Here is a 12,182-nt window from a genome sequence, read left to right on the forward strand (position 1 = left end):
CACAAGCGGCATCGTATCCTTGCCCCATTGTGCAAGGATACAAAGGCAAAGGCCCCCCGTATAGCCTTTAAGAAACTGTTGGGCCAAGTGTTGTTAGTGAGCACCTATAAAGGCTGATAGCACCAGTGCCTCGTAGCAAGAAATTCCCGGGTTCAATTCCAGACTGGGATGGCTTTCTGTGCGGAGTTTGGATGCTCACCCCCGTGGTCAGCGTGGGTTGCCTCCAGATTCGCCGGTATCCTCCCATTGCTAAAACAACAATAAAAATCCCGTGTTATGCAACTGGTAATGACCAAATATACTACCGCTGGAAAATCTCCTTCAAATTACTCACTTGGGATTGCACAATGACGTTGTCCACTGCTGAGAAAACTTGGCAGGACCCTCCTGAAAAATAGTGCTGAGACTCAGTGAGGATTTCCTGGATAAACAGGTGCAATAACAATGGCAAGTGTTCTCTTGCGGTGAAATTCAATCGCTGAAGCGTAACAAAGCAATCTGGAATAGTGCCCTGGCTGCTTGAGCATACGCAGCCTGAGAGGCTGCAACATCCACGATTCCTGGTATTTACTTTCACGTTTGGCTCAAGATGGTTAGCGCTATCCTCGTGAGCTAGTGCTATGATACGCAGGGGGATATGTGGATTGTTACATCGCAGACGACTTGGGGGAGTGTTTTTTTTATCGTGGACGATGATCCCGATGTACGCACGCATGTCGAGCTCCTTTCGCGCCGTTCGTAGCCAACCGCGCGAATCGGAAGGCGCGATGATAATAACCGCGATTGCTATTGGCACGGGGGCGCACGATGACAGCAAGTGTCCGCTGCGCGCGCGCTTGCCTCTCTCGCGCTGTGTCCTCGCCACGCAAGGAGGACAAGGAGCTGGAGATGGAGCAGGTTCACCCCCAGATGTCGTCGTCGTCGTCGGGCGGCGGTGGCGGCGGCGTCGGCGTCGTCGGAGAGCGCGGCATGCTGGACGAGGGAGTGGTTGGCGGAGGCGGCATGCACAAGCCCTTCTCGCTGCCCTCCATCGAGATGCTGGCGTGCGAGGTCGGCGCACCGCGGGACTACCGCTCCCTCGCCATGCCCGTCAACTCCTTCCTGCCCGAGCCTCAGCGCATGCCGCCCGGCATGGCGATGGCCGGGCCCGAGTCGTCGTCCCATCACCAGCACCACCAGCACCACCAGCACCAACACCACGTGCAGCAGCAGCAGCAGCAGCCGCCGCTCGTCCTGAAGCACCGCGCGCCCAACGGGGGTCTGCAGAGGCAGCAGCAGCAGCAGAGTCCGCTCAAGTCGCTCGGCTCCGGTCGCGTCACCTTCCAGGCTCCGAGCGGATACATCCCCGAGCAGTCGTGCGAGACGATGAGGGGCACCTCGATTTGACGCGGAGCCACGGCCGGACCCGGGTAGCGGCCTGCTTCTCGTCGTCACCGAGGGACCCACCCCCACCCACCCCCCTGCCCCCACATCCCAGCCCCCCCCCCCTCCCTCCACCCACTCGATCTCCCGTGGCGGACCTCGCGAGAAGCGCCGGCCGCTTCGCGACTTGTCACCGAGTCGAAGTCGAAGAAGAAGAGTCGTCGACGAGGCCTCGCGCCACGAGCCTCGTGCGGATTGAGCTTCGTGGGGGCGGCGGGGGGTGGGTGCAGGGGGGCAGTGGTGGATCGGTGTGGTGGGGGGAGGGCGTGGGATGTGGATGCGACCGCGAGGATTCTCGCTCGTCTTTTGATGGCCGGCTACGTAAGGATGAATGATTCCGTTTACCGATAACTCTGTCCGCGACGAGCTCCACCGCCCAAGCAAGCTGTTCCCAAGCTGGAATGTATGGAGGTACTCCCCAACGCAAGAGTCAATCCTTACAAGCAAGCAAGCAAAAGAATGAGAGAGAGAGAGAAAAAACACAAGCGTAAAATGTATGTACATATTATAAAACGATGACAATGTTTCAACTGAATTTCATACGGCTTTCATACGCATCCTTCACCGCGAGGTTTACTAAGGAGAGCACAGCGTCTGCGGCGAATGAGAACGGTGAATAATTTATGTATAAAAAAAACGACGTGATTAGTGTAAGTAGCTATTTTCCTTGTGCGGTGTGAGTCTCCCTGTATTTTGAACGACCGGTTGTGTTCACCATCAGATGTGTTTAATGGAGAGGGGGAAAAACAATACGATGTTGTCAAGACGACGTGTACAGAAATCATTTCATTGAATAAAAAAAACACACACACAAGCTCTGTCAACTCATTTGGAGCTCCAGTCACGTGAAATAAAAGATCCTTGAACTTTTATGTTAAAAGGGGGAAAAAAATATATATTTAAAACAGACTTGGAAAAAGCATTTTTAAAAGACCATGTAACTGTGTGGTTTATTCCAACAATTGTCCAAACGTCGGCGTAGACTCTTGGACGACCGTGTCGCCCTTGTGAAAGAACTTCTTAGCTCAATGGGATTGACTCGGCAAATCAACCTCTGGTTTTCGTCTGCTGCACAGAGGTCGCAAACGGGTTTTGATTCCTTACCCGTACCCGGCCGCACTAGGGTCGCAAACGGGTACCCGTACCCGGCCGTACCCATCGGGTACCTGATTGCGACCTCTGGGATGAAACCATGTTGCAGGCGCGGGTGGGTTGATTCTAGGAACTTGAATTGTGAGAAGAGACAAGACGTTGGGAAATGAGTGACGAACAGTTACTCACCAGTGACTCACGGTCTACCCGTACCCGCCGCACCAGGGTCGCAAACGGGTACCCGTACCCGGCCGGGTACGGGTAGCCAGGTATCGGGTAGGGTACGGGTATCGGGTACCCGGTTGCGACCTCTGCTGCTGCATTAGGCGGTGACAGAGAATGACTGCCGAAGAGACGAGACTCAAGTCTCCCGACAGGCTGTGCGATTGTCACGTGACCGTGAAGCCCCATCAGCGTGATAACGACTCTTAAGATGTGGAGTGTAGCCCAATTGAGTGAAAAGCCCAAAATTCGGGCGTTGGTACGTGTCTGTTGCATTTGCGGCTGGGCCAGGAAAGGAGAACCCAGTTTAAAAGCCAAACTCAAAGGGGCCGTCCATAAATGACGTCACGCGATTTTGGACGATTTTTGACCCCCCCCCCCCTCGTCACACTGCGTCACAAAAAGTCAGACCCCCCCTTAAATATGACGTCACAAAGCTCTGCCCCCCCCCCCCCAAAACCATATTTACATTTTAAAATAAAGCATGCTTCAAATCGCTTTAAACTATTGTCAATGTAGTGCGTATTTAATGTGGCGCTGCACTCTGATGTTGTAGGAGTGTTGTTATAACAATTAGTGTTGTTATAACAATTCTATATTTATATTATTGGTCCTTTCGGTAAAGTCACTTGGAAGGGAAATAATAAAATAATAAAAATTCAACTATAAAATTCTCACGACGTTTCGATTGCAATACAAGAAATCATCATCAGGTGTGAAAACCACAGCAAGAAAATTTGAAAAAAATTGAAAAACATTTCTTGCTGTGGTTTTCACACCTGATGATGATTGTTTGTGTTGCAATCGAAACGTCGTGAGAATTTAATTCTTTTATTTGTATTATTTTATTATTTCCCTTTTACGTGACTTTACCGAAAGAACCACGAATATGAATCCCTGCAGTCACGAAAGCTTTAAATCGAAATTTAAATCTATATTTATTTTAAGTTGCGCATTTTGATGTGACGTCACATTTCTCACCCGCCCTCCCCCCTCGTCACACATCGTCACAAATATCTGACCCCCCCCCCCCCTAGGTGCGTGACGTCATTTATGGACGGCCCCAAACTCGGGATACATAAGCATTGATAAGCTCATCTCTCTGACCTCCGAGTCACCCCAGCCGTCCCAGATGTGTGCGCTTAATAAATTAGGCATTTTTTTCCCAACGGTAAGTGAAATTAGTCGGATAATTTCAATCACATTTGCACTTTCCAGAACAACAACAAAAACAACAGCTTATTTTTCATGTCACGAAATGTGCTACCGTGGCATCCGATGTTTAATTGACTCACAGTCTTTTAAAACAATTTATGGATTTTTTTTATTATTTCGCCAAAAAATGTCCTTAATGGGAAAACCAACACTGAATATGACTCAACGCTGCCTGCTCCTGGTATTGACTTAGCGCTGGGACCGTTTGTGTGGGCAACAAGATTGTACAGGGTGGTCCAGATGTCTTGTGAACTCCAATTAGTTGACCCCTAACTTGTCCCCCCCCCCCCCCCCTTTGAATATTAATTTGTTTTAAATAAACATTGCTTAAAAAATAGATAAAGCTTTAGAGAATTAAATGGAGAGGGGGGGGGGGTGTCACGAGACATCTGGACCATTCTGTACGTTGCGCTGTTGGCCCAGCTTAATTTTTAAGGCAGACAAATGAACTTTACGGCGGGACCCCGGGGTCCCGAATAAACGGAATGTCAAAATCGCAATTAATGACTTCATTTTTGGCGACTCCGTCCCACCGCGCACATAAACGCCGCGACCCGCCTGGCGCGGATCATTCTGTCGTGTCGTGTCGTATCCAAGCGCAGCGGCGAGGACGAATGCGCGAAAGAAACACAACTTTGAAACTTTGATTAGCGCATCATGCAGAGCTCGTCGAGATGAATTGGCCGTGTCGTTCACCTTCAACAGACATACAATGACGTCACGACGCAGTTTATGCGAGAGCCGGTGGGCTTATGAGGTTTAAATGTCCTGACTACAAACATTAAGGCGAGGGGGGGATGTGGGGGAGACAGGTGGGGTGGAAGGAGGGGTTACCTGCCTGTCTCCGGTGAGTTGTCCTGAGAAATCTGGTTTCCTACCACATCAGAACACACGAAGATGCTGACGTTATGCTGACGTTATCGGAGGTATCAACGTCGATGTGACGGAGAAAAAGAAGAAGACAAAGATCCCCCGTATAGCCTGTAACAGATTGTTGGGGCAAGTGCTGTTAGCGAGCACTGCACACAAGAGGGGGGGGTGGCACAAGACCGCAACACCACACATGGGCCGCCTTTGTCTCCCCAGTGGCGGTGTTTGCACACCGCACGAGGTACTAATTTGATGCCGAGTCTACCTAGGGTAGGCCCAGGATTGGTTCAGATAATCGTCACTGGTTTTGGTGGCCGTGAGCGGGAATCGAACTCGGGTCACGGGTTTCGTAGCGCAGTGCGCTAAGCGTTGCAATGCCGCTCCACACACACATGCCCACTCCACCACACACACATTTCTACTCCACTACACACACATCCCCACTCTACACACATCCCTACTCCACACACACATCCCCACTCTACACACACATCCCCACTCTACACACATCCCCACTCTACACACACACATTATTACTCAACTACACACACATCCCCACAACACACACACATCCTTACTCCACACACACACACATCCCCACCACACACAAACATCCCCCTACACCACACACACACATGCCCACTCCACCACACACACATGCCTACTCCACCACACACACATGCCTACTCCACCACACACACATGCCTACTCCACCACACACACATTCCTACTCCATCACACTCACATCCCCACAACACACACATCCCTACTCCACACACACACATCCTCCCACTCCACCACACACACGGCTATTGGGATCCTGCACAGACCACCCAGGTGAGGGCGCTCAACACAGGTGAGCATCGCCACACGGGACGGAGTCAACGTGAACGCATTGAGGACTCCAACATCCCCCCCCGCCCCCCGGTGACGCTTTCCTCGGGAATCTGAGAGTCAGTTCCCCGGACCACAGAGGCGGAATCCGCGCACCCGGTTCGATCCCGGGTGTCAGCGTCCCGAGCGTGCAGCTCAGTCGCCCACGTGGTCCGCTCCGTGGTCCCTGAGAGGCGACTCGGGGAGTTTGGAGGCCGCAGGGATGGATGGCAGAGCGAGGTGGAGACCCTGCAACCTCTGACCCTTTGACCCGGAGGGAGAGGCTGGAGCAAGGAGGCCCCGAGGTGAGCGAACGAGGCGCTCGTCCGATGTTGAGTCTCGAGTCTCGTGGGAAAAAACATCACCAACAAACCCCACGGTATATATATATTCTTGGTTCTTTCGGTAAAGTCACGTAGAAGGGAAATAATAAAATAATATAAAATGTAATTAAACCGCACGGTCTTCAGCGTAGCAAACGATTTACTTTCGCCATATGCGTGTGGCGCTCAAAGCCAATTGCGATAGAATGCTACGACCAGTCACGACTAATCTTATCCTGAATATTATATAGCGCGTTTTTTATATATATAAGCGCTTTATAAGGATGATAAATGGTAGATTATTAGTCATTGGCTGATGGGGAAAAGGGATGGAGTTTGAGTGTTGGGGAGGGGAATAGATTGCAAGGAAGTGTGATGATAGGGAAAGGGGGGTGCTGGCGAGGTTAGGAAGGGGAAGGATGGTTAAGGTTTTAAGGATGTGGATAGGAAGTAGTAAAGGGATTTGCTCTTGAAAAAAGACGAGTCTTAAGGAACGAAAAATTGCTCAGTGAAGTTGCCTGCGTGATGTGGAGTGGGAGTTTAATGGTAGCTGTGTATCTGTGTGATTGATGTTCTTCCAGTTGGGGTTTTTTTTTCAAACCACGTTTGGATCGTGGTCTGGTGGATTTATTTATTTTGCAATACCGATGTCCCCGTGGGGTCTTTACCGTCTCCTTGACAGTCACGCGGGAGTTCGACTTCTGCTAATGCATGGCCAGGCGAGAGCCAATTACAGCACTGGGAAAGCAAGGCAGGCAGGCAGGCAGGCCATTCACGACTGAGTGAAGAGTGTAAGTGGCACTGTGTCTGTTGTGGTTAAACTCTCCCTTCCCTCTCCATTTAATCTCGAGCTTTGCGTCCCGTGAGCCACGAGAGGGCGACACGAGTGCGTTTTGTAAGGTGGAGCGAAGAGAATGGTTGGTTATTCATGGGTCTGTGTTCTATACGTGTCCAGTAACTCCAGTGTTAGACGATGGTCAGGTGGGCATCTTCGAGGGAAAGACGAAAACTTCACACGCACAGAGATGAGGGGGGATGGGTGGCAATTGGGTGGAAAGGAACGAGTTGGAGACTGATCTTAGACGTCGATACGTCTACCAAGGCCGTAGCAATGGAGTCAACATTGGGGGGGACCACATCTTCCAGGGGGTCTGGGGGGTCCCAACCCAGAAATATATGTACATTTGAAAACTCATTTCCTGCCTAAAATATACAAAAAATTCACTGACACATGGGATGGACTTTTTATTTATTTTTTTGCAATGTCTAATGGTGTATTGTATTACATTGCTCTGTTTTTACTTTTTTTTTACCATTTCTCGTTTCATTGTATGTAATGGCAGAGATTAGGGATTAATAAAGTACAACCACAATCATGTAAACAGAAATCTATGCATTGTTATATGAAGACAGTCCAGATATTGTGGCCAAGGTTTAGCAAATTGTTGTTCTTATTTACATAGCATAGCAATTATCTTTTTATAGCAATATATTGGGGGGGGGGGGCATTTTGAGCATATTTGAATATTGGGGGGGATATTATAATTACAGCCTTGACGTCTACGCAGTGCCAACAGCCGAGGGGGGAGGGCAACTCCGGACGCAGGGTTCAGCAACGAGAGGAAGCGACCCCCACCATGAATGTTGATAGGTGGTGGAGGGGGGGGTGTTGTGGATAGGGTTAGCGATTGACTACAACTCCATGTGTCAGAGCGGCAGTTTATAGCCCCTGTGGACTCAGCGCCTGGAACCAGAGATTCAGCACTTGGACGTGGGGTCTCGGCGTCTGAAACCCGTGGACCCAGCGCCATGAAGCTGAGTTTGAGACGCCTTTGTATCCGACAGGCCATGATGCCACAATGTGTGCGTCACGTCAGTTCGTGTTTCGTGAGAGCTGTCTTTCTTTAGCAAGTAGTTTATTTGCGGTGTGCTTCCTGGAAATGGGGCTTGTTTAGAAATTGTGTTAAAATCGCAATGTGAATTTTTTTCTTTTAGATTTGCATTTTGTTCTCGCTTAAAGCTCTTAGGACGTACATGTTATGGTCGTATAAATAATAACTCGAGGGCTACTCTGTTGGATTACATGTTGCTTTGGAAACGCTCATTTTGAAGCAAAAATGTCCATTCATCAACTAATATTAGCCCTTAACGCACATTTTTGCGTGCAAAATCGCTGTGAAAATAAGCACCGAAACTTTTTGTTCTTAATCAATTGTTATAATAATTTGCAACAAACATTTTTTTGGCATAGTAATAGTAATTGTAATGCAATTTACCGTTAAAATTGTGCCTTTTCCCACAAAATTTACTATTTTCACTACGATTTTGCGTAAACCCGTGGCTTAGGGCTTAAATCCGTGTAAATATGTAAGTTTGTTTAAAAATGACCGTTTTAAAGGGCAAAACGCATTGAAACAGCGCCCCCTTGTGGTAGACAGCGCCCCCTAGTGGTAGAAGAGCGCCCCCTAGTGGCCACACGTTTTGCTTATTGCAAAAAATAATAATTCTGCTTTGTCCCATCTCTTCCTCCCCTTATGCCTCCCTCCAGGTATCTTCCTGCTCTGCCACAGTCTCATCTTGGACACCCATGTCTGCCAATTACACAGAGACAGCACACTCATGTATCTGTAACAGAGACACATCACATGTATGTTAGGATAGCCACATGTATTATATTATTTCACTCACCTGGTTTGGAGCGTCGGCTTGCGTTGATTCCACATATTCATTGGTGGGATTCGAACCCAGCACTTCTACGTTGCCAGTCTCCTGACTCAGCAGGCTGAGCCACTGCCGCTCCCACATAGAACTCAGGGCTTCGGGTGCTTTAAGTGAATGCACTCTGCACGCACGTGGCTCTGTGATACTGTGCGTGATGACGTCATCACGTGAGTTGTCAAATAAAAAAAAATATATAAAACATTGAAAGAGTTGGGTTTGAACCCAGCTCGCCAGAGTAAAAGGTAACGAACATTCCCACTACACCAAGTAACTTTGTAGTTGGGCACTGGACGTCTAGTGTCTTAAGTAGCTGATGCCAAACATGAACACCGATATTTAACATTGATATCCCACTTGTTTGCGATGTTTTAAAATATCTAAAATAAAGTACATAATGTTTTATTACTACTTTACGTGTATTACTATCACTTTTACCCGAAAAAATATATATGTAGTCCAAAAATATTGTGGCAAGAAAATGATGGATTCGAACCCACGTCTGCGTGATTATAAGCCAGGCACCTCACCCTCATCCCACTCGGCCACCTCATCATTGGCGTCGAGCTCTCACTCACAACCTAAGTTGTACTCGACACGATGGTCGTGACTGCCATCACAGCAGGGGGTTGCAATTGCAACGCAGCAAAATCTATTGTATATGGTGGTCCAGATGTTTTGTGACACCCCCCCCCCCCCACCAATCAATACTCTAAAACGTTATATAATATATTTTCCTTTATTTAAATAAATGAAATGCATATGCAAAGAGGAAAACAATATTTCATGGCACAATTAATTGACGGTCACAAGACATCTGGACCACGTTGTACAAAACAGCAATGGTATGCTCCCAAAGTCCACGATTGCCCCCTGACTTGCACCCAACCCTCACCGAACCACGCTCACGATGCGTCCACAGGCACCCTCACAGTCCGCACAGACGGCGGGGTTTGACAAGACGCCTTGTTCCACGTCCTGAAGTAAACCCCCACGCACCCCACCCATCCGCAGGAGAGAACGTACTCCCCATGACTTTGGCATTCTTCCTTGGAGGCAGTGGTGGTGTGACCATCAATCCGGGGCACCGATTATTCCGATAGGCAACAAACCAGAGCCACTGCTTACCCCTAGGGACTACGCAAAAAAAAAGTGACCGATGTATTTTTTTGTATGACAAACTAAAATGTAACCCAATATATCTCTTTGAATAAAACACATTCCTGCGGAGGGAGCTGATAGGAACGTTGGGTTGCTCGGTCAATGGCCAGGGTCAACGGGACTGGGTGGGGAGGGGCTGGGTGGGGAGGGTGGGGCTGGGTGGGGGGTGGGAGGGGTGGGGCTGGGTGGGGAGGGGCTGGTCACCCCGTGGTGCCCTTATACAACTCAACGTTTAACCTACTTCACGCCAGCTTGTGCCCGCCCTCACAGTCGGGCATATTTGCGGAATACACCACGCCGCCGTTGACCCTGGCCATTGACCGAGCAACCCAACGTTCCTACCAGCTCCCTCCGCAGGACAATGTGTTCCCGCTGCTGCCGTACGTATTTACGTAACGCTACCAATCGATGCGGCAGCGCGCACCAGAGCGTGGTAGAATCCCCGCCGCCTGCCTCAACCTGTGCGAACGTGACCTGGTGAGGAACTTTCCTCGGGGTCAAGGTTCGCTGAGCGCTGTTTGTCCGCTGTACCCCGAGGCCATACGCGGTGAACCGGATTAGCCCCGTTGGCTACGTACGGTGCGAAAGAAGTCCAACGTGCCTTAACACTGCACGTGCATTACATGTGAATGGGGTAACAATAAGTAATATTTAAAAACACTTTTTTAATAACTCGCTTTAATGAAATGTACCGTACGAGTAATGGCAGAACTCCACGACTCCAGGAAGTGGCCCCGAAGCTTGCCACAACGTAAGGGGCCGTGGCCAATTACAGCCAACGTGAGTTGAGCGTGGGATAATTAGACCCAAGACGAAACAGAACATATAAAAATGATTGTTTACAAATATATATATTGTTATGATAGACTATAGTATTGTCATCAGTATGACGTATGTATACCAAGTTTGCAGTCGATACGACATTGGGAAGTGGGTTAAAATTGAGTTACAGGATTTGAGGATACAGACACATTGAGTTAAATAAAACCGTGTAAAATAATAAAAAGGCACAGCTGCTGTTGGTGGAAGGTCTCCACTGGAGGGAGCTCTAGACAGTGTACATGTATTTGGCCTCGAGAGTACTTGGCCTACTCTTCCACACTGGCGAGACGTCTTGGAAGGTAGGAGAGTACCCAAACCGTACGACACCGCACGCGACCCGCTGCTCGACTGCGGCGTGGACATTTGTACCGCTGAGGTGGATTTGGTCTGGAGGATTCAATAAACTACCGCCCCACTTATTCTATGGTTCTTTCGGTAAAGTCACGTAGATAGAAAAAATAATGAAGTAATAAACGTCGTGATATTTTTCTTATTTTTATTCACTTAATTTTAATTTTTATTATTTTATTGTTATTTTTTTTCTATGTACGTGACTTTACGGAAAGAATCATAGAATATGAATTCCTGCAGTCACGAAAATTTTAAGTAAAAATTTACCACCCCACTGTTTCAACCGAGTCGCCCGGAGAGATAATCGTGGGGTAGGTGAAAGTGTGAAAGGGAGATAACAAAGAACACACACACACACAGTATCTCTACAGCCCATCACATACACCAGTGTGCTCCATTGTAAGGTCCGTGGGCCATTGGCGACCCCTGGACGTGAGGCCTCAAACAAATACATAAACTCTAGAACAGGGCCGGTGTAGCAGGCCCTCACACTGACGATGTCTGACATGGCCCCCCTCTGAAAAGGAGTGAACACAGACACCTCCGCTGTGTGGAGGCTGTGCGAGGCCGCTCCTCGTCCAAGCTGCCCCCCACAATATGGAACTCTCCCCACTCCCCCAGCCACCCATGCTGTCGACTCAAATCCATGCTCACACGCCGTACCGGGAACGACTGCCAGTTACACGCTCCAGTGTTTCCGCTTCCCACCATTGCCAACCCACAGGGACCAACGCGATAAAGTGGGATCCGAAAACCCCCAGAACCTGCAGTTTGTAAGAGGCCCTCATCCAGTGGTGGATAAAAAGGGCCGTTTCATGTACATTTATTAAAATGTGCTCATGAATTATTGCTTGTGCTACACCACCGGTTGGCTACGTATGGTGCGAAATAAGTTCACATGCAAACAAGATCATTACACACACACATATTTAGCAACTTGTGTTGACCAGAATAATTTTTGACTTGAACTTTACAAGAGCTGTTTAGAAGTACGTACTTGAGCTCGAGTCTGTAGCAGCTGAAAATAAACACATGGGCGCTCTGGTGGTCCAAAAGTCGTGGACCGGCTACGATCGTGGCAACACCATTCGTCATCGAGGACCCGATGGTGGA

The 12,182-nt window shown here is 48.9% G+C and overlaps 1 protein-coding gene across 6 annotated transcripts in view; it reads left to right on the forward strand.

Annotated features, from left to right (window-relative positions):
• The window catches only part of LOC133354336 (glutamate receptor ionotropic, delta-1-like), a 255,216-nt gene extending 252,110 nt beyond the window's left edge, over positions 1-3,106 (forward strand). For all 6 annotated transcript variants that reach the window (XM_061571085.1, XM_061571084.1, XM_061571086.1 and 3 more), the window contains one exon: positions 871-3,106. In XM_061571085.1, coding sequence (XP_061427069.1) covers positions 871-1,386 — 516 coding nt within the window. In that variant the 3' untranslated portion in view covers positions 1,387-3,106. The remainder of the gene's footprint in view (positions 1-870) is intronic.
• The last annotated feature ends 9,076 nt before the right edge of the window (positions 3,107-12,182 follow it).

This window comes from Lethenteron reissneri, chromosome 47 (assembly GCF_015708825.2).
Source record: "Lethenteron reissneri isolate LAM-NWPU_2019-01 chromosome 47, ASM1570882v1, whole genome shotgun sequence".
In the NCBI taxonomy this organism is placed as follows: Eukaryota; Metazoa; Chordata; class Hyperoartia; order Petromyzontiformes; family Petromyzontidae; genus Lethenteron; species Lethenteron reissneri.